The following is a 21,869-nucleotide window of genomic DNA, read 5'->3' as shown; positions in this document are numbered from 1 at the left end:
TTGTATACAGTTTATTTACAGCTCTGGCATACTGTGGTTAGATTTCCTTAAAACCAGAGGGGTTTTCTTCCCTCCCATAGTTGAATTGCACAGGATATGAGTCTAGGAAGGGAAGAGTGTCAGGACATCCACACAGAAGGAGCAAAGTTACATCTAGAGTTTGTTTCATTTGTGCAGGTACAACTCAACCATACATCACTGCTTTGAAAGGAAGACAAAAAACTCTGCAAATATGGTGAACGGTTTAGCAAATAACACGGAAATGGACGATAACAGCAACTGCGATGCCACAGTGGTATTACTAAAGAAAGGTAACTGTTCCAGTAAGTCACCCTGCTTGCTTGCATCATTCTGAATGTTCACGAGTTTGTACACTAGACATGTGGTGTGAACTGCTTTTGTCTTATCAGCCATGAAATAGGTGGGGAGGTGGCCCTTTGGTAACCCTTGCGCCAGATGGCCCCTCTGTGCCTGGAGGCACAGTTTGGTGACCCCAGCCACCACATCCTTTGCCACTGGAGGCAGCTCAGGCCTCCTCTGGGTGGTTCTTGCTGCTGGACAAGTGCCTGGCTGAAAGGACTCCTCCAGCTTCAAGCCTGACTTGCGTAGGGGCTACTTATTTAGACTGTTCCAGCGATGCCATTGTAAGTCCTCCTGTGGGCGCTGTTATTCTACACTGAAGATGCCCATCTACATCTAACCTCCAGTTAAATTTAACTCCATTCCAGAGCGATGTAAACTGAGCAGGAAGAAAGACCCTACTTGTACTAGCGTGCACTTTCCCCCTGGTGAAGGGAGGGTGAGGGACTCTGTGTTTGTCTACCTAGTGTGCTCTTACTGCACGTGCTGTCTTGAACATGCACAACTTTTCTGTGTAAATGTTCTTTAAGTGGATTTCACTTTGGCTGAAATCTGCTCCCATCTGACTTTAGTCACAATCATACGTAGAATTGATTGTGTTTCTTCAGCTTAAAAAAATCTCACCCGCTCCATAGCTCAGCAGCAGTATCTCAGTGTGTGCGTTTGCAAGCATGTGCTAAACTGCAGAGAGTAATTTTTTTATCTTTGCAACAGTTAACAAGCATGTGCAGTAACTGCTTGGGATTTATATGCGCCTATCATCAGGAATAACGCACACACCCCCAGTCTCTGGTTTAACTTGGGAAGGAGCTCTGTCTTGTCTAAAGCTGTCCTGGCCTCTGACCACAGATCGGCTGCCCTTTTTGTTCCACTGGGATAGAAATCATTTAAAAATAGCTCTCTCTTTTCCCGCAAAGAGTGATTGAAAGACATGGGATGTATACAGTTAAGCAACTAAGCGTGAACGGTAGAGGGGTTTGTTTGCTGACATCAGACCCTTGGACTCCACCAGCAGCCAGCCATTGTGTTGCTGCCCTGTTGCTGGGGGAAGGCTTTTGTCAGCGCTGTGCTGTGCGCTCTGGTTTGGGGAAGCTGCTTTTCTGGGAACAGCTCTCCGTAGCCTGGGGCTCTCAACAGCGAAACTGTGCTGGCAAGATGACTGCCCTCTGTACCAGTAAAGCGCAGTAAGCATAAACTCAGGCCTTAGTCACCAGGTTTACCAGGTGGCCTCAGGGTTATGCACAAATGAGGCAGTTCTGACAGTGGGATTTGGTTGAAATCTCCCTAGAACGTGTCTTTGCGTGACACTGCTCAGCTGCTGGTGATTTCTTGTTTTGGACACTTGCGGTTACTCAGGCTGGCTGAGGAAGGAAGACGAAAGGATTGCTTCATTTTCTTGCAGATCGTTGCTATATTTGCCTGGCAGCGAGCCACCGGAGGCCGAGGCGGGCGAGTGGCACTGCTGCACACACCAGCCAGCAGCACGGGGTCGCAAACAGCACCAGTTGCAACAGGTTGCCTGAGGGTTTCAGACATTACCATTTGTTTTCTGAGGCCTTTTCCAAACAGAGGACCAAAAAGAATCACACAAAATTGCTGTGCTTGGAGTGGTTCCCCCAAGTGCCATGCAGGAAATGCCAGCATGGAAAAACTTACAATGAAAAGCCGTCTGGCTGTTTTGATTTTTTTAATATGCATGACCCCACTTACCTACCCCGATCCATGGAAACCTTCTCAGACAGAAAAAAAAGTGACTCTAAAGTCGAGGAGATACTCTTCTGTAAGCCTAACTGTGATGGTAACAAATAGTAACATCATGGAACATTTTTGGTGTTCAGCACTGATTTCAGTAAACCCCAGCAGAGCTGTTACCTCAGGTTTCCCTGCTGCCAAGTCCCAGCCCTGGCGCAGAATTCGCAGTCAGGGTGGCATCCAGGCACAGAAAGGATGGAGGCTGGCACCGTGCCCCCCCAGAGGTCACGGGCAGTGCCCCAGCTGTAGCATGATCGGGTACCTGCCCTGTCTCCTTGTTCCTTTGCTCCTGCACTGTGGGTCGCACCCCATGGACTGGCACACGTGCTTGCTGCCGGGTTTGGTGGCACCTCCCAGCCCTGAGCTGCGAGCCCAGGATGCAGGAACCTGCTTTTCACATCCATTGGTACCCCACAGGGACAGAGGGACCTCACCTGCCTGTACGGTTAATGGGGCGTGAGGCCAGTATCCTCACAGCGCTGCAGGTGATAACCGTGGAATTAACGTAGCTTCACTGCGGCACCGCTTCTTCCTGGGTGGAACAGCTGCTGCGGAAGCAGTGATCTGCCTAACGCAGGCCTATGGTGAACTACGCAGAGCAGATTTAACCCTCTGTAATGAGCGTGAGTGGACATACCATGCTGGCGATTTATTTGAAGACACAAATGTAGGACATGTAGAGACAGAAATTAAGGATGGAGGAGGCATATTTTGAATGGTGGTAGCTTAAGGAATGGTTCTTACAAAGGACTTCTGGAACCCGCAGGTTTATTCTTTTGAGGGTCACACAGGGCAGAGAGAGACTGCTGGAAGAAGACCTCGATTTCTCTTTGTTCCTTGGCTGCAGGAAATTTCCACCGTAAAGCCTCGGTGATCATGGTGGATGAGCTGCTGTCTGCCTACCCACACCAGCTCTCGTTTTCTGAGGCTGGACTCCGGATCATGATAACCAGCCACTTCCCTCCCAAAACACGTCTCTCCATGGCCAGCCGCATGTTAATCAATGAGGTACGTCTTTTATCTCCCCCCACCTCCCCTGCTCCTTCTGCCTTTTCCTGTAGCAGTGTTTGGGTCAAAATGGAACTCTTGTGTTTTTTCTGGATCCCTGATAGCATTTTCCCAGATTTTATCCTTCTGATACTGACTTTACTATAATCATCCCTTGCTATCTGTCCCCATGGAGACGTTAGAAGAGAAAGTTTCAAGTCATCATGTGGTTATGTTACCTGTAGGTGTTTCTTGCAGGAGGTGCGCCCTGAATTGATTGGACATTAGTGTTACTTGCACTTATTTAATAATGTGGTACTCCACTGAGTCTGCACTTAGTCTGGCATCATCTTGAGGACTCCTGCTGTCAGTTGTACAGCCACTGGTCCTTCTCTTATAGAAGTTGTGTGAGATTTGTCTAGTCATTTACAAGCAAGCATAGCGTTGCACCTGATCACAATTCATCGGTTTTGTTTTTAAAGCCAGATTTTTAAAGAACTCTGTCGTCTCTCTTTCTCTGTTCCTCCCTTTCTTGTTAAAAAATTTAAATTTTAAAAAATCTGTCTTTCAGCAAGAATTTTTGCCTGTATTTACAGAGACAAAGGCTGATCAACAGTAGGACTTACACCAATGGTGAGTCAGAAGTAGCAATCAAAATACCTATCAAGCATGTGGTTGAGAATGGAACAGGCCCCAGCAACTCTGCCGAACGAGGTGTGAACGGCACACGGCAGGATGAAGACGTGGCTGAGGCTGGGAACGAGACAGAGAACGAGAATGAGGATAACGAGAACAACGAAAACGATGAGGAAGAGGAAGAAGATGATGACGATGATGACCATGAAGGGCCATACACACCTTTTGACCTACCCAGTAAGAAGCTCCTGGGTTTGTGTTGTTCCAGAAAGCAAAACTCAGTGTGGGTATGCCAGAAAGCATCGCAGACGCGTGTTGAGGTAGAAGTGTCTGTGAGAGCTCCCATCAGCCTGAACCTCTCAGTGTATTTCCTGGTCACGGGTAGAAGATGAGAGGAGCTGGGAAGCCGCAGGAACTTCTCAGGGTGCAGGCTCCTGGGCTTGAACGCACATCTGCTGTGGCTCATGTGTTGGCCCGGTGTTGCTCTTGCGGTCAGAGGGGAGAGGCTGCAATCTCCACAGGGCGATTCCGGCCCCAAAACCTGGGTCAGGTCTCTCTCTGCTGACTGTGGAGGAAGCTGATGGTGGGGCTGCTGGCATGGTGCCTGAGCGCAGGTCAGATTTATCTGCATCCAGACCTGACCTTTGCTGGGAAATGAGGTGTGCTCTTACCTTGGTGGTAAGGTGTCCCTGGCACCTTGCTTCTTAATATTAACAAAGTAATAACATTCTGGACTAAAGCAGACCAGAATTGTGATTGCCTCCCTTTTTTGTTTTACAGCTGGCAAGATAGAAATCTTGAAGTGGCTCTTCACATGGCCATTGAGTTTTGTCCTGTACTTCACAGTGCCCAACTGTAACAAACCCCACTTGGAGAAATGGTTCATGGTTACTTTTGCTTCTTCTACTCTCTGGATTGCAGCTTTCTCCTACATGATGGTGTGGATGGTAGGTACCAACTAAAGCAGAAACCACAGTCTGGGAGAAGCAACAGAGGTGGGTTTTGGCAGCTTAGAGGAATGTGTAGAAAGTTCTACATACCTGAATTTTTAAATAAGAAGCCTCAATCTGCTTCCATTTCTATTAGATGTGTCCACACTGACAGTAGAGAATTAGGGACCAGTAGCCATGGCCCTTGAACTTGAATCAGGGCTGGAATTTCACACAGATTCTTTAACATGGGAAAAAATGACACTTGCACCAGTTCAGCACCTCCCTGTCGCTGCAGGGCAGTGTAAAGAGGCCCCATGCTAGTAAAAATCTGGCCTCAGTAGCTTTTCCTTTTCTTGGAGCAAGCAAGCTTGAGAGACAGAGTTGTGGATGGTAACACTTTGAACGCAGCAGGAAGAAGAGCATGATGTGCAGCCAAATTCTTTGACAGCTACTCTGGTCAACAGGAACTGAATTCTACCTCACTATCCTAAAGGTAGAAGGGGTAAGTAAGAAGGGACACAAGGAAATCCCAGCATAGCTGTCCTGTTCCCAGGGGAGAAGTTTTGTGCCCTGGCTGGTCATTGAGCCTGTTAGCTTGCTGCAGGCTTCACTACATGGTCTGTGTAGGAGAGAAGCCTAAGTTGTCCTCGTTACGCTTGCAGTAACACTGCAGCATGAGTTGTGTTTCTTTTGGGGCGGTCTGTCCTCTGAAGCAGAATCAGACAGCAATGGGGCATTGGCATCAGGAGAGGGTCTAACCAGGGGAGCCTGGCAGGTGTGATGGAGTGCACGATATGTGGTCTGTCTCAGCATGGGACCCGAAGAGCATGGAGATACCTCACTGGAGCAGTGGCCACTGCTTCCCTGTTGGGAAGGGGGAGGCAACAAATCTTCACTGCCTTCACAATTCATTCTTGCACTAAATGCAGAGAGGAATGCCAGGCTTTTCCCTGGGAGCCAATCAAAGCAGTTACAGAAGAGAGGTTCTTATTTTGGTTTATTTTCAGTAACCCATGTTGCCCTGAACAGGAAATAGAAAGTTACTTGTTTTCTTCTGCTTTTCGTCTGTGAGGATGAGGTGTTTTTTCAAGAAAAAAAGCTATTCCAGCTTTCCATAGCTGAAATACCAAAGCCCACAGGGTCACTGTGCTGCTTCTAACATATGGTTCACATTTCTTGGAGTGTGCTGCAGAGAGTACAGAGGAGCAATTAAATGTGGCTAATAGGAAATGGGCATCATTAGACAAAGGCACCCAAAATTTAAAAATATTAATCAATTTGAAGAGCACTAATTTATCATCGACTGCATGGCAAAGAAGAGAGGAAATTAAAGGTATCTGAATTGTTTGCAGTCACTTGGGGGTATGTCCCTGCGTGCACTATTTTCACAGTATAATGAACCATGGGGTTGTTTTGGTGTCTGTTCAGCTGTTATTGTTGTATAATAATGTCTGCAAACTTCAGCCAAGATCGGGAGACTGTTACACAGGGTAGTGGGCCACCGTATAGTCTCTTTTCCAGGTTAGTGTCAGGAAAATTGTGGGTGAAAGGTGTAAGGCAGCTAACCAAAGAGGGTACATAGCAGGTCAGTGCTGTCCTCCGCCAGGTGATGAATATACCATAACAGCCTGTCGCTGCTGCTCTGTAGAGACTGTGTGAGTTTGTACTGAGCAATAAACTCCATCTCACAGCAGCTTCCAGAACTGGGCCAAGCTGGTCTCTGATCTTAAATCTCGTAAACAGCTTGACAGTTGATTTCCTCTCCTTAGGTGACAATCATTGGCTACACACTGGGAATTCCAGATGTGATCATGGGGATCACTTTCTTGGCAGCTGGAACCAGTGTGCCGGACTGCATGGCAAGCCTTATCGTAGCAAGGCAAGGTAGGTTCATCACAGAGATGTCGTACTGCTGTGGAAGTGTTTCTGTGTGTCCTCTTCCTCTTCAGGTAGCACAGATGTGTCCTGGATGTGAAAACATACAGAGCCCCTTCCCTGAGGCTGAAATTTAAAACAAGAACACAGAAGGAAATTGATTATGTTGCTATTGCAAAGCAGCTAACAGGTTCTCAATGACAGCGTGGAACAAGTTTTGGCACTATTGTCAACTTCAGCCTTCCGCAAAAGTCACGATGTTTTTCTTAATTTAAATATCAGTGGTATAGAAAAGTTTAGAACATGGTGTAAGGGTCTTTCAGGTCACTTTCCAGTTCTTGTCCGCAGTCATAAGGACTGGAAGATGCTACTGCTTTTAAGGAAAACTATATTCCACTCCCTCCCCGGCCCCGCCTTGTGACTCCAGCAGCAGGTGTTTTAAGAGAAGAAGGAAGTTATCAGTCCTGCTTTGGGGAACAAAAACAGTGGTTCTTCATTGAAACAACCAGCTCCTTAATAGGCTAGCTGAAGGCCTAACCTAATCCGTCCAGAACAGGAGCTCCTGTGTCATGGTTACAGTAAAGCATGAAAACCCTCTGAGCAGGGCACAGGATTACCAGCGGGTCGCAGCCAGCACAGCCAGTGGCCAGGGTCCCCACAGCAGCCGAGGATTAGTTGAGGAAAGTTCTCGGGTGATCTTAGAGGTGGATTCAGCCCCTCCAACCCTGCTGGTGTTGTGTGGTGGGGAGGGGAAGGGGAAAGGACAGGGATGGGGTTAGGGGGTTCTCCCTTAATCTTTACCTTAATCCATGGAAATTGTCTAGATTAGCTCAGGTTAATGTATTTCTGCTTAAAAGTTGGAAGACTTTTCTGAGCAATGTCTGATTGAACATGGTTTCCATTCCTGCAGGTATGGGGGACATGGCTGTGTCTAACTCCATCGGAAGCAATGTTTTTGATATTTTAATTGGCCTAGGCCTCCCGTGGGCTTTGCAGACCCTAGCAGTGAATTATGGATCATACGTAAGTCCTATATTGGTTCATATGATTCTTATTTATTTATTTATTTTTATTAAACCAGATCTATTTAGGAAAAAAAAGTCCAAAATTATGTGGATTTACTTTGAAGAAACAAATATTTTTGCTCTGTTACAGTTTGTGAGAAGTAGCAATTAATTGTCCATGGACATTCCCCATCCTTTGGAGGACAAGGACTTCCATTTCCTCCTTAAAGGCAGCAGTCTGTGCTGAAATAAGTTAACTCGCTAGAGTATACTGCATTTTCACACACTTGAATATATTCCAAAAAAGGAGAATGATCTTGGTTTTAATACGACAGATGGGATAAACATAGGTGGAAAGTAAAGGCTAGAGCAGACCTGTAGGGCTTTTGCTAAGAAAAATTCTAGTGTTACTAAGATGTTAGCACCCTGGAAGATGAAGGAAGCTGTTAAATAACTGGATGTTTCAGAGCATGACCCTCATCAGGAAACACTGCAGAGCTTTCCAGCTTGAGAAAAACTCCCCAACATGAATTAAACCATCCTTTACTTCCCAAATTATAAAAGAGCCACCCCCTTGCCCCCAAAGTTGTTGCAAGCTCACTTCTGAGAAGGAAAAGCAGGAGATGGATGATGTCCTAGAGGGTAGTTGTTGTTGCTGTTGCTTTTAGCTGGACAACACTCAGACAGCAGTGTAGGACAGAGGAAAGACTTGATTACAGTCACTGAGTGAATGCAAAGTTAAAATGCATTCACTCAGTGACTGTAATCAAGTCTTTTGCTGAGGTTGGCAAATACCTCTGGAGATCGTCTAGTCCTCAACCCTCTGCTCAAAGCAGAGTCAGCCAGAGCAGGATGCTTAGGACCATGTCCATCGGGTCTTGAGTACCTCCCAGGATGGAGACTGCAGGGCCACTCTCAGCAGCCTGTTCTGGTGTTTGACCACTCTCACTGCAAAAAAGCATTCTTAACACTTACATGGAATTTCTGTATCTAAAATTGTTTCCTCTCATCCTTTCAATGGACACCACTCAGAAGAGTCTGGCTGTACCTTCTCCGTCCTCTCCCATCAGGTATTTATGCACATCAATAAGATTCCCCTGAATCTTCTCTTCTCTGGGCTGAACAGTCCCAGCTCTTGTAGCCCCTCTTTGTATGTCAGGTGCTGCAGCCCCTTAAGTCATCCTTGTGTGCTTTCCCTGGACTCGCTCCAGGAAGCCCATGTCTTCGTTGTGTTGAGGAGCCCAGAACTGGACCGAGCGCTCCAGATGTGTCTCACCAGTGCTGTGCAGAGAGGGATCATCTCCCTTCACCTGCTGGCAGCACTTCTCCCAGTGCAGCCCAGGGTGCTGTTGGTGCTCCGTGCCACAAGGGTGCATTGCGCACCTCAGCTTGGTGTCCACCAGGATCAACAGGTCTTTCTCTGCCAAGCTGCTTTCCAGCTGGTCATCCCCAGCATGTCCTGATGCATGGGGTTATTCCTTCCCAGATACAGGACTTTGTTCATGTTCACGAGTTTCCTGCCTGTGCATTTCTCCAGCCTGTCCAGGTCCCTCTGGATGGCAGCACAAGCCTCTGGGGCATCAGCAGTTTGTGTGCAGCAGTTTGGCCAGTTATCGGTCCACTCCACTGTCCACTTATTAAGTCTCTTCTTCCTCTGTCTGTCTATGAGGATGTTTGAGAGACAGTGTCAAAAGCCTTGCTAAAGTCAACCTAAACAACATCTGTTGCTCTCCCCTCGTCTAACAAGTCCACCTCATCACAGAAGGCTATCAGGCTCGGTAAACGTGATTTCTCTTTTCTAAATCCATATGTCTACTCACAATCACCTTTTTTTGTCCTTCATATGTTTAGAAATGGTTCCCAGGATTATTTGCACCGTCACCTTCCCAAGGATCAAGGTCAGGCTGACCAGCTTGCAGTTCCTTGGATCTTCCCTCTTCTTGAATATAGGAGTGACAAAGGGAAGCAATGCTGTAGGAATAAAATCCCTTTCTTTAATGAGCAGCTTATCTGTAGCTCATCTGTATTTTTTGCGGAAAAGGATGAAAACAAGTGTCTGAACAGAAGCAGCCAGCTTCCACGGAGGCATAACAATGTCACTACTGTTTTGCACACCCAAAATGTTCATTGTGCAGCGGGATCACATGGTTAGAAAGGCAGTCTTGGAAACAGCACCACAATTAGCAAAGAGAGTTTCCTCAGTTTTCACTTGCGGTTCCTGGGTTTCTCTCCAAATCCTTGGATAATTGGACTTGAAAGCAAAACAAGCCCCCTCTGTTATTAGTAATTAATTCTTTAAGTATTACTAAGTTGCCAGCAAAGGCTAGCGTTGGCTGGGTCAGGTGTAGCCCAGTGGCAGCATTAAGAGCTGCGGGATGCTGTAGGCTGTTCAGGGACCCCAGCTGATGTGCCAGGCAGCAAGGACGGAAGACGAGGAGCGGCTGCTCCCCGAGGTCCGCGGGGCGTGTGAGCAAGTCCTGTGCCCTGGCGGGGGGCTGACGGGCTCAGGCCAGCTCACTCATCTGCTAAACATGGTGGTGAGTCAGAAGCACCAGGTAATTTCTGAGCTCATAGTCACAATTTTGTACCGCTCTTTTCTTCTGGTATTTGGCAGGATCCAAATTTGTCTTTGTAGCATCTCCTCCAAAAGAGGAACTCCTCAAAGCCATCGTGATGCCTCTGTCTTGCGTATAGAAGGAAGGAGATTTGTAAAGGACAAAAAGAGGTTACTGGATCATTATTACTTTTGCGTAGCCATCTGAAACCATGATTGCCTCCACACGTTGTTTAATATAACAGGACTGTGGCAAAGTTAAGCTTTTGCTGAAAGTAGAGAGTAAATGCATTTTAACAAACAAGCTGTTAAGGCAGTAATAGCTTTTGTGGAAGCCAGAAAAAAAGCAGACTCTGTCATGTGAAAGTTAAGCTTTAATGCAGAAGAGTCCCCTAGAAGCCCTCTCCAGCCTTATTTTTCTGTAAGTCTGACCACTCAGGGCTCTCTCCAGAGTACAGTTTGTCTCTAATACCATACTCTGTAAAGTCCTGATGTATCTCTGTTCCAGGCTGCCTGACTCAGGATCCCCTGTGTCCAAATTTTGCTCCCGGTTAATGCTGGTGTAAAGAGTTCTGGCATGTTACCATGCAGAAACGGAGAAGAAGATTGCTCCCTTTTTCCTTCCCTTTGCCTGCCCCATGCTGCCGGGCACACGTGCGTGTGGCAGCACGGCGTTCCGGGATTACGTGCACTCTGAACTTTCTCAGCTACATGCGGTGAAGTGGCTTCACACACTAACCAGCCAAGCAGCTGCTCCCGGCCGGAAGGAGGTTTGTGGGGTTTCATTCTGAGTGTCAAGAGGAGTCTCGCTACGAATGGCGCTTTCAACTGCTGTAACACCCTTTGCAGGATGAGCTTGTCTGAGCCTTCCTTGACCTCCCTGAGGGCAGGTGGGTGTTTGAGAGCCCATTTTACAGATGCTGCGTTTTGATTTGAGGCAAGCAGAGAGCTTTGGATGAGAGGCAGCTGCAAGCTTGTGGCTGGCTGTGAGACATCGATATATTGAGAGCATTGTCCCGCAAGGTCCCGGTTACTGCCTAGTTTTGTCGTATGCTTGGCAGCAACCACAAGAAGCCCCATGCAGAATCAGGACTTCTGCTTTAAACAAGTTCACCCTATGAGATAGTGCCTGAGGGGGAAACATGTGGCTTGGAGGGGACATGTCAAATGGAGATTAATGGACTTGCTGGAGGTCACACAATAGGTGAGTGGCAGAACTGGAAATAGACTGTGAATCTCTTGAGACACATCCTGGTGCTGGGTTGCTGCATCGCAGTCATTTTGATTAAGTGCCTCTCCCAGTTCTGACTGTTCTTTTTCCAGGACCATTGTTGATGGATGTTTCAGCTTATTATTTATTTTATTCTTCCTTTCTTTTTACAAGAAAGGAATGGAAAACCATCTTTTGCTTCTGAGGCTGCATCTTGGAAACATCTGTCACATGTTTTAGAGAAGGAAGTTCCCCTTCTTCTGTTTTTCTACTTTAAATGGAACATTTTCCTGTAGGATGTGGGTACACCACAAGTAGAGACGGCAGGGCAGTCACAGCCCTAGCCTGATCAGATGGGCTGCACCCCCATGGTGTGGTGTAGGAAGCTGGCACACCAGGCAGCACTTTGCCAAACCGCAGTGGGCTCCAGGGCAGCGGTCTGTGGTGTCATGCACCCTGCCTCGCCGGTGTGAGTCTGCTGGTGTGAACCAGGTCGGTGTGATTGTCAATGTGCAAGCCTGGATTTTTATTCTCTTCCTTCCAGTGCTGACTGGAGTCCATCCAAACCCAAGCCAGAGAATGTTCCATCTCATGCTTCTCCGGTAAGATGTTGGTGTTGGTGCAGAGGAGAAAAGGTCCTCCTCTGCCCTCACCCTTTGTCTTCAACTCAGTTGTCAGTCTGACAGTTCTGGGTTTGGGCCAGGCCACGGACACTTCTCCCATCAAAAGGCAGATCTAGTCAATATCGAACAGCTTCCACATCAGGTCCCATCTGTTTCTACAATGTGTAGTCTCTACCCAACTATATGTTTATTATTTTAAGAGCCCTTATTATATCTGGACACTATTAACAGCCAGGCACTAACTCTGCCTTCCTCTGTGCTTCCCGCTGGAGGTTCCATCTCCATTACTCAGAGGTCACTTGGCCACCCTCCTGCCGCAGCTCTGGCCCTCTGCTATCAACCAAAGCTCTAGCATGCCAGCAGGACTTTTGGAGAAAAAGCAGCATCCCTCTGGACCTAGAGAGACCTTTGAAAGAATTTGCTTTTTCATTTCTTCCAGCTCTGAGTCCTGGACACGTTGCTGACTCTGTAATCCTGTAAGCATCCTTCCCCAGTGGCCCTGGCAAATCCAGAGTGGAAGGACATTTGCTCCGTGTCTTCCATCCAGTTGCTTCCCTCTGGAATCTATTTTTGGATGTGAAGCTGTACACCAGACATCAGCCAGGAGTATCTTAGAGAACAGGAATTTTAGCCCAAGGATAAACAGTCAGGTTCATTTATTCACATAAGCATTTGGGAGAATAATCGTGTGTTGATCCATCACTTCTGCCAGTTTCAGCAAAATTTGACAATAAGTTAGAAGTCTTAGAGACATTACATTCCTTTCATGCAAACAGGCAGCTAGAGAGAAGGAGTAACCCCAGCACGAGCCTTGTGAGACATCAGAGAATCCAGAGGGAAGCAGGCACTGGAGAAACACATGTCGAGATGGCAAGCGTCACTGCTGTGCCTCTCGCTGGCCAGTTTGCTGTTCGTGTGTTAATTGAAGGCGCGATGAGGAGCCTCATGACACTAGGACAAAGCTGGCCTTTATCTCCTCCCAGCCAACGCCTGCCCCACCGGGCCCGGGTATCTGCATATAGATCACCATAAATCCTCTGAGGGAAGAGAGAGGATGGGTTCAATGGATCTCTCAGTCGTCGGGGCAAACATGAAGGCTGAGGACAGCAGCAGGGTGGTAACGCTGAGCATCTGCGGGGGTCCCAGCTTCCCACAGCACCACCCGTCCCTGCCGCAGATGTTACTGCTCCTCCGGCACTGGGGTGCCAGACTCTTTCCAGATGTCACGTTAGCATCTGCGATGTGATGTGCTGGCATCGCTGCAGAGCAGGATATGCAGCTTGGCAAATATTAATTGATTAATTTATTGGCTGATCCCAAAAAGCTGTGGATGGGCTCAGCAGCAGGTGCACGCTGAAGATCCTCACTAGTCCCTCCAGCTTCCTGGAATGGTTTGCACGAATGGAGAGCGTTTGCTCCCTGGTTTCATGACAGGGAGGCAGGGATGATTATACTATAGTAGAGCAAAAGTGTCTGGTCCCTTCTGAAGCTCCTAACAATACAGGAATTCTCTCCAACCGTAACCCCTGCATTTCTTGCTTAATACCTGGAGTGTCTGTGTGCAGCACTCCATGTTGTGTACTCCAGGGCGTGTACCCTCTGCAAAGTGAATTGCGTGATACAGAGCAAACCAAGGATGCTTTCTTAGGAGTCTCAGAAGAGGTCCAAGAAGGAAATTCCATTAAAACGTGCAGCAATGTGGCATGTCTCTGAAGTTCCAGTTTGTTGAGACCCCTGTCTCATGAGAAGAGCTGGGGAATGCAGGATCTACACTGCATTTCCACTGCCAGGCAGGGACAGGGCAGGAGAAGGATCACCAAACAGACAGAGAACCTGCAGCTTTTTCAGACAAGGGACTGGAAACATAGCAGAATCCTTCTGATATTCCTGAGTGAGGTAGTTTCTCTTGTATTTGGACCCTGGAGCAAAATGAGTTCGGGTTTTGGCAGTAGCTCCTTGTTTTCCCTTCAGCAACTGCCAGAAAAGAACTGAAGAATGAAATCACATTTATTTTATTTCCATTGTTTTTCCACTGCTGTTTAGCTTCAGCTTCTGTTCCTTCTTGCCTGCAGGAGCTGTATTTGCTACACAAAACCAGGGAGACAGCCTCCGTTCAAATTCAGACAGAGTACTTTTTGAACTTGCAAACCTTTCCTCTGTGATCAGTCAAAATAGAGCGTTCTTCTGGCCTGCGTTAGCCGCTAGATAAAAGCCAGATCTCAAAGGAGAGTTCGGGAATGTTGATTTTTCCTCCTTGCAGTATGAGGGAATGCTTCGTCTGCAGACAGTTCTCTCCAGGGAAAGAAGCATTTACTATTTTTAAACGAACAGAGAAGTGAGTTTTTGCTTCTGTAATTAAGAAGACTCTAGCTGAGGTCCTTTTTCTGCTTTTGGCTGAAAACTGAAATTATCTGCTCCCTTACTTTGAGTTTTGAACATTTTGCTAGCTTTGTTTTCCCTGAACTTACACATTGTCATGTACCCTGAGAAAATATGTTCCATTGCCTCTTGCAGAAAATACCACTTGTCTCATGAGAAGGCCACTTTACTGATTTCCACTCTAATTTTACAGATCAAAGACACATTTTTCTTAAGCTGTTGTACCAAATATCAGCACCTTCAGATCTCCTGTGCTCACAGTTAAAGTCACAATAAGAAATAGGACAGGCTATAGTGATAATCAGAAAAGTAGGAACAGTTCTTCAGTTAAACCTGTATTTCCAGAGCTGGATGCTTATGGGAAATTTGTGAAACAGCAGCAGATAGTCCAAAATCAACTGCAGAAAAAGAAACGATCCTTTAGGCAAGTGTAGAACTAAAATGAGAGAAGTGAGAAATAAGTGAACAGTGGCTGTTCAGCCTGGTTCGGATTCAGCTATCTCAGAACCACTGAGCAATACTGTACACAACAATATGCTTCTGTATGATCACTTTTTGAAATAGATAGGTGGGCATTAGGTTAAAAAATGCTGAAAGGCTGCCAGAGCTGGAGAGAAGGTTAAAAAAAGCAGCACACTTACTTGTGTGGCTTCTGTGACTCTAGCCGTTGCTGTGGGCAGAATGGCTGTAATGTAGACCTGGGACAAACAGGAGGGGACTGAAGGACAGCCTTTAGCATTAGCGGGTGGGATGAAAGGGGAGGAAGCTGTTGTACCTGCCTTTGTGGTCTGATGAGCAAGCCCCGCTGTGCCCCAGTTAGTGCAATGCTGTACAGGGCTGCAGCAGACCTAGAGCAAATCTGAACCTGTCTCCTTTGAAAGTGTATGTTCTCTTTGTTGGCGTTAGATAAGTAGTAGTAGTGTTTGCTAGAATTAAATGTTCTTGTTTTCATTAATACTTGGGGATTTCCATTCTATTTTCAGAGAACCATTTCCAGAGCTAGGCACAGGCTAGCCAAGAGCTTTGGCAGCAGTCCTCTGGTTACTCTTAATGCAAGAATTAAATCCCTCAGTGCCCAGTGGCAGTTTTGATAGAAGGGAACGTGGGCTCGTATCCCGAATAGCGTAGGCTGTATGCTCAAGCCTGCCTCCCCCAGCTGTGGTAATGGTGAGTGCTCTAATGTGACCTGTGAGTCGGGGAGGTTGCTGCTGGCTGGGCTGGCACTGCAAAGCCCTTCCACCACCAGTGCAGGGTTTGCTGGAGAACATCTCTCCAAACCCTCAGGCTGCAGCCCCCCACAAATGCTTAGCAGTGAGTTTCATCTAGCTCCACGGAGACCTTTCTTTGCTGGGGTGAGAATATTTAGCAAATAACATCCCTCAAAGACCAGACTGCCATTGCATTTTGGACCTGAGCAACCCCAGACAGCTTTCATTCCCTTCTGAATGTGAGCTATAGAGTCTGCAAGAACCTCGAACACTGTGTTATGCCAAGAAACCTCTACAGTAAGAGGTATCTGGGCAACAGGCTTAACCGGGAATTATACCTGCTATGAGGGAGTTTCTTACTGGAATAATCAGCTTGCTCCAGGGCTGTCTTAAATAACCCAGAGACCTTGGGCACGGTGACTGAACGTATGCCATTCTCCACACGTGCGAAAATCTACTGAGGCCAGACTTGCTGCGTGTGCCAGAAAAGCAATGCATCGTACGCAGCGGGACCCCCTGCATATGCCGTGCAGAGCTGCTCTGTGCACAGGCAGCAAGCCAAATTGATGGGACTGTTTGTGTGCACATCGAGTGACTGCACAGACTGTGCGCTGCAAGCCCAGTGCATCCAGAATTACACCCAGCACCCGTCCAGGGAATCCATCTCCCAGCTGGCCCACGAGTCTGCTTTCAGAACAGACTTACATCGGTGTTGGTTTGTTCCACTTGTCTTTCTGTTGCTTTTCATTTGCTTCCCATTGTTTTACAGCCCTTCTCACCTGTTGTCTTTGTCCTCTTCTGTCCCCTTTCTGCCTGCTCCGAGGCATGGAAGGGAGATGCCATGCATGCTTCGCCTCCTGAGCCACAGTGGAAACATCTGGAATTCTGCACAGCTTTTATAATGCTTTGAGCTCATCAACAAGGTTTTTTACCCAAAGAGGTGCACTTTTTCTTCCAGAAAGTCCGGCTGTGATATGTATCCAGCTCAGCCAAATGAGCTTCCTGACCAAGTGCATTCCACAGCTAGCGTGTGCTTGCCCAAGGAGACCATTCTTTGCTGTGTACATGGAAGGGTTTTAATCCTGCTGTCCCGTGGCAGAGTGAGGTGTTAGGCAATGACCCTAATAAATGGTCCTGTTTTTTTGCGGAGCAAAAAGCACTGGAAAGTGAAAACTGCATTAGAAAACACCCTTTCACCGCTCCCAGGAAATCCTTTCTTTCTATGGGAACAGTCAAGCCTTGTAAAGGAAAGTTCTTGTTATTGAGGTTAATTAATAGCTAATTGCTGTGCCCGACAGTGGGAGCTGGGTTAGATCCCAGTCCAGGAGCGTTGCTAGTTAAGCCTGCGTTGAGCACTGTTAACCTGGAGTGAAACTCAGGTGTTTTATGCAACACCACTGCAAGGGAAGATGGGTGCTCGTGCTACTGAAGGGGTTGCCACGTTTGCCTTGCCCGTGTGGGACCAGCGTGACGCGTGTTGCTGTTACAGTCATAAACCTGTCATAAATAATTAGCATACACTTTCTACTTTCGAATAGTCCTTAAGAGCAGCTTTTATTCCCCTGAATGACCTCTGAAGAGGAGCCTTGCAGATCATCCAAAGAAAGCAGCCCCAAACACCTCTCTATGGAAGAACTGTCCTCAGCAAATTGGACACGGGGGCCTCTGGAACAGTCTTCTTTCCAAATGTCTGCTGGTTTTATGGAGGCTGATGATGGAACTGAGAAGCAGTGTCTGTGCTTTAGGTTGAATTCAGACATTTTCCATGCTAAAATAATTCCAGCTGCTTCATTTGCTTCCTTTTCCTGTAGATTCCTTTCCGATTGATGTATTTCATACTGACAGTTTTTACAGATATTGGCCCTGGTCAAACAGAATTCTTGACCAAAATCCAGACAGGAATTTATTATAAAATAGTATCTTTCGTTCCTAGCCAGCTGCTGCTCGTTTGGGGTAGCAGGGAAGGTGGCTTTAAGTTTGTATTTTAGTTACACAAAGTTAGTCTACTTTTTTTTCTTGTTTTAGAATAGCTAAAATGGAAATCCAGGTTAGCTGTGGTATATGGATGGATCAGATTAGTGGAAGCAGGAGAAGAGGAGTTGGATGCATGGCAGTGAGCGAGGCGCAGCGGACCAGTCTGTCTCTAGAGGGAGCAGTCGTGTGCGCAGAGCCCCAGATTAGCTCATCCTGGCTGCTTGGTGTAGCAGGAAATACACTGTCAGCTATCAAAGAAAAAAGTCTTTTGGAGCAGAACCTGACATCTTTCATCCCAAGAGCAGCTCTTGTTTCAGCAAAACTGTGAGGTTTGCTCAGGACTGGTAACAGAAGCTGCCGTGGCCTTAGAGATGTCTTCTGTAGCTGCAAAAATACACTTCCTCCTGTCCGCCGCTTACAGCCTGCAGCTTACATTAACAGTGGGGTTGTTACATTTTTCACCTTCAGTTATGCAGACACTCCCAAAATTGGCCTTCACACTCGGAAGCAATCCAAATCTTCCATTTCTTTGGACAGTCAGTCCAGTGAGTATATTGCATTTTACATGGGATGGCCATAGGAAAATCCTGGTCCCACTGTTCATACACACACAGCATATGTCTTGAAGAAATTCTTTAATAACTTTAAGAACAAGTGATCATCATGGCTGTAGCCTTTTTTATGGTGGCAAAAATTGGTTAAGAAGGAAAATGTGCCATTTGTGTAAGCCGGTATTTTAACATACATAAAGACAGCAACAAATCTCAGGCAGCAACAGAGCTCTGCAAGGTGGTGGGACGCTTGTGAGTGCAAATGCTGTAACAATTCCAGGGTACAGCAGCTGTGCAAGACCTGTTCATGCTTACCACGGTTTGTCAGAAGTGCAGCAATGCATCATTGTGCTGAATCTTGAGCATGTACAGGAGAAGAGAGAGATCCTTCCAGGACTGTCTTTTTGCAGCATGCTTGGTCTTGTCTCCAACATGGATTTGCACAGAGAATCCTGAGTGTATGGAGTTAATTGCAGGCTCGGGTTTGCCAAATGTCAGAACCCATAATCCTTTCTTTGACCCTGGAAGTCAGAGTTCCCACTCAGTTGTCCTTGGGGAATGAAGCTAAGTTGTAACTCTGGATTTCAGAGCAATATTTGGGTGAGAAAGTTTTTCCTGACAGTGATGCAAAATTGTACAAGTGCCTCAGCAGTCTTGCATTCATTAAATTGTACTGCTGCTTATCGTCAAATTAGCAATACCCTACTTCTCTAGCAAACGGGCTTCGTTATAGTCCCACTAGAAGGATGCGAGCACTGAGAAGTGGCCGGTGATACACTGTGTGCCATTATTTTGTGTTGACAGTTGAGAAAATAATATCGTAGCATAAAATTTTAGTTTGAATTGTTTATTGGACTAAAAACAGTTTAAAAAACCCAAGAAATAGATCCAGCTCTTAGAAAAAAAATGTTGTGCATGATGTGGGTGAACTTTCATCCTGGGAACTGTTTCCTTGTCTGCAGATAGTTTGCAGGAATGGAGTAATGTTTTTCTTGTCCTTGTGTGCAAACACAGAACAAACTGAGCTATTAGGAACTGGCTACCAGCCCATTTAAGGACGATCACTGCATTTAGTTTGCCGTTTGACCCCAGCAGAGTGTTGTGGCTGAAGATACGCCTGCACTGCACAAACCCAAAGTCTGTTAGACAAGCATTAGCAGTGTTCTTTTCTAAAGCATCCTTGAAACATACTAATAGATCATTTCTTGCTAAGATTGATCTCTGCCAGGAAAGCTACGTAGTCGGTTACTACTTTAAATAGTAACGGGTTTTGGTGACTGTCAGTTGAAACTCAGCTTCATGAGGAGAGATCCCCCTCACCAGGTAGCCCCTGCAGAAGCTCCTTGGGAGACTCCACCCTGACAGGACTGCAGGCGATACTGTTTGAGAAGATCATATAAAAGCACCCAAATGGGCAATAACTAAGCTCCCCAAGAGAAGAATGAAAAGCTGAGAAGCACAACCCTAGCTGAGGACAGGATCAGAGAGGTGGCTTTACTCCCTGTAGGCTTCCTATGTAGCTTTAGGTTTATGTCACATAGAATCAGGTTTTTTAAATTTATTTAGGGCTTAAAGATGCAGGTGAGTGCCTTAGGCTAGACTCCAAAGCCTCTAAAAATGGCAGTTAAAGAGCTCCACAGCTTTGAGGACCTGTATTTCGGTTCTCCACTTGCACGGGGGATGTAGTTGTGCCGTGGAGACGTCTCCATCAGAGCCTGAGGTGCGCCTGGGTGCCTTAGCGATGGCACCTCTGCACAGCTCTGCAGGCAGTGGGTTGTTTCATTGCCATATGTGCCTCAGCGCTAAATAGTGGTCTGCCGGTGCTAGGGTGCTGTGATGCGTCGGTACTGATGATCTTCGGCAGCTGGGGTTCAGGCTGTGAGAGTACTGACTTGTTTCCTTCACCAAGATGAGAAAGAGTAGGGAAGAAATTACGTGTTTGTATGTGTCTGTTTATTTTCCCCCGCTGTGAACTGGTGACTGAATGCAAAATTTCCTCTCCCCTGTTTGTTCTTACAGGACTCACATGGGAATTAACTGCCAAAAATAAAATTTAATGGGATAACAGTATAAGGACGACAAAGCCCACGTGGGAGTGGAGTAATTTGAAATGCTGTCAGGTCCTGAGGACACTAATAATACTCCTTCTTCTTTAGCAATGGGGAGTAGGCAAAATAATCTGCGATGTAATGGTCTGACTTGGCATTTACAGCTTGCAAGCCAGTGTTTAGCAACTCAGCAGTTCAGGATTACAGAATTATCAGCAGAGAGAAATATTGTTGCTTGAAATGGTGACATGGTTTTATAAACTTCCTTCTTTTACAGATTCGGTTAAACAGCAGAGGACTGATCTATTCTGTTGGTCTCCTGCTGGCATCTGTTTTTGTCACAGTATGTATACGGTCTTTTGTTCTTAATTTCCAAAAGAGTGATTTTTATGGATGTTTTCTTCACCTGTTCCTTTCTCACCTCCAGCTCTGAGGGTGGTTGCAGTCAGTTGATAAGGGATGGGAACGGTCACTCTCCTTGTAAACTTCCCGAGACCTTAGCCCGGCACTTGGCAGAAGCTGTGGCTGTCACCAGATAGCTCTGGTGTCCGTGTGTTTCTAACGGGAGGAGCCCAGGAGGTCCATTAGTGATTGTTAGCTATTCATGCTAGAGCTGAAGCAGAGCCCGTGGTGTGTGCCGAGGTCCGTTCCCCCGCGGGACAGGCGGACGGGGCACTGCACAGTTTGCTTCAGCCCTCAGCAGGAGTTTCTGAAATGCAGGAGAGACCAGGACAGACAGTGCCTGGGTACGACAGTGTTTCTGTTGAAATGGGTGCCTCGCGCTCCCTGGCCTGTCCGAGTCCAGCACAGCAGGCTAGAGATGACAGAGAGGATTTGTGGGACCTCTTCCAAACCCTGAGACCAGCAGCTGCAGGAGTCCCCCCGTGCGCGGCACACCGGCGCGGTTCCCTCACACACCAGGCTTTGATCTTTGAAGAGGGAACACACTAAGCCAACACGAAAGCACAGCTTTACACGGGGTGGCTCTAGGTTGGGATGCAGAGGGGCACACGAGGCATTTTGGGTGAAGAAAAAGGGATATGGCCTTTGAAACATTTCTCATTGAATTAACTGGGATAGAACGAAATCCATTGCAGGAATGGCCCTTGGGCCGGGACGGGAGGTGATGTAAGTCAGCGCAGCTTCGACGACTGCACGGGGGCTGCTCTGATTTACTTCAGCTGACTTGTCGCAGCACCTGCATTGTGATTGCTTCCAGGTGGCCACAATCAGTAAGGGGACAGTCGCTTTGGTGCCTCTGTAATGGAGAAGGGGGATTTACCACTTTATTCACAACGTTGCTGCTGCGGTGCCTTACTCTGTGTTTATTGTAGGTTTTTGGCGTCCACATGAACAAATGGAAACTGGATAAGAAGCTAGGGTGTGTGTGCCTTTCCCTTTACGGCATCTTCCTCTGTTTCTCCATCATGACAGAGTTCAATGTTTTCACGTTTGTGAACTTGCCAATGTGCAGAGATCACTAATGCAGGTGGCAGACTCTCGGGAGGAACTTCCCTCTTACCTGTGCAATATAAACCACGGCTGGCATCTCCTCAACGCGGTGCACCTCCGAGTCGTGACCTGTCTCCTGCTCACTGTTCATAGGACCCGTGGCCCCATCTCGCTCTGCCCTCTCCCTGACCCCCCCCAACCCAGAGAAATCCTGTGTCGATGTGAAGATTAGTTTTTTCAACATTCATGTGATTTCCTAGCTCAGTTTTTGAACAGTGTGACTGGGACTCAAGATAAACCGGCTGCTAACTGGCATCAAGCCAG

At 47.0% G+C, this 21,869-nt stretch overlaps 1 protein-coding gene across 1 annotated transcript in view; it reads left to right on the top strand.

The window, feature by feature from the left end:
• Positions 1-21,577, top strand: part of SLC24A3 (solute carrier family 24 (sodium/potassium/calcium exchanger), member 3) — a gene marked incomplete at its 5' end in the record, with an annotated part of 24,705 nt that extends 3,128 nt beyond the window's left edge. The window contains 8 exons of the mRNA XM_010077245.1: positions 178-311; positions 2,960-3,120; positions 3,696-3,972; positions 4,516-4,682; positions 6,437-6,551; positions 7,453-7,565; positions 20,371-20,436; positions 21,428-21,577. Coding sequence (XP_010075547.1) covers positions 178-311; positions 2,960-3,120; positions 3,696-3,972; positions 4,516-4,682; positions 6,437-6,551; positions 7,453-7,565; positions 20,371-20,436; positions 21,428-21,577 — 1,183 coding nt within the window. The remainder of the gene's footprint in view (positions 1-177; positions 312-2,959; positions 3,121-3,695; positions 3,973-4,515; positions 4,683-6,436; positions 6,552-7,452; positions 7,566-20,370; positions 20,437-21,427) is intronic.
• Between the last annotated feature and the right edge of the window lie 292 nt (positions 21,578-21,869).

This window comes from Pterocles gutturalis, unplaced genomic scaffold (genome assembly GCF_000699245.1).
Source record: "Pterocles gutturalis isolate BGI_N339 unplaced genomic scaffold, ASM69924v1 scaffold30988, whole genome shotgun sequence".
In the NCBI taxonomy this organism is placed as follows: Eukaryota; Metazoa; Chordata; class Aves; order Pterocliformes; family Pteroclidae; genus Pterocles; species Pterocles gutturalis.
Note: the sequence above shows the minus strand (reverse complement) of the source record. Positions and strands in the feature narration are given on the sequence as shown.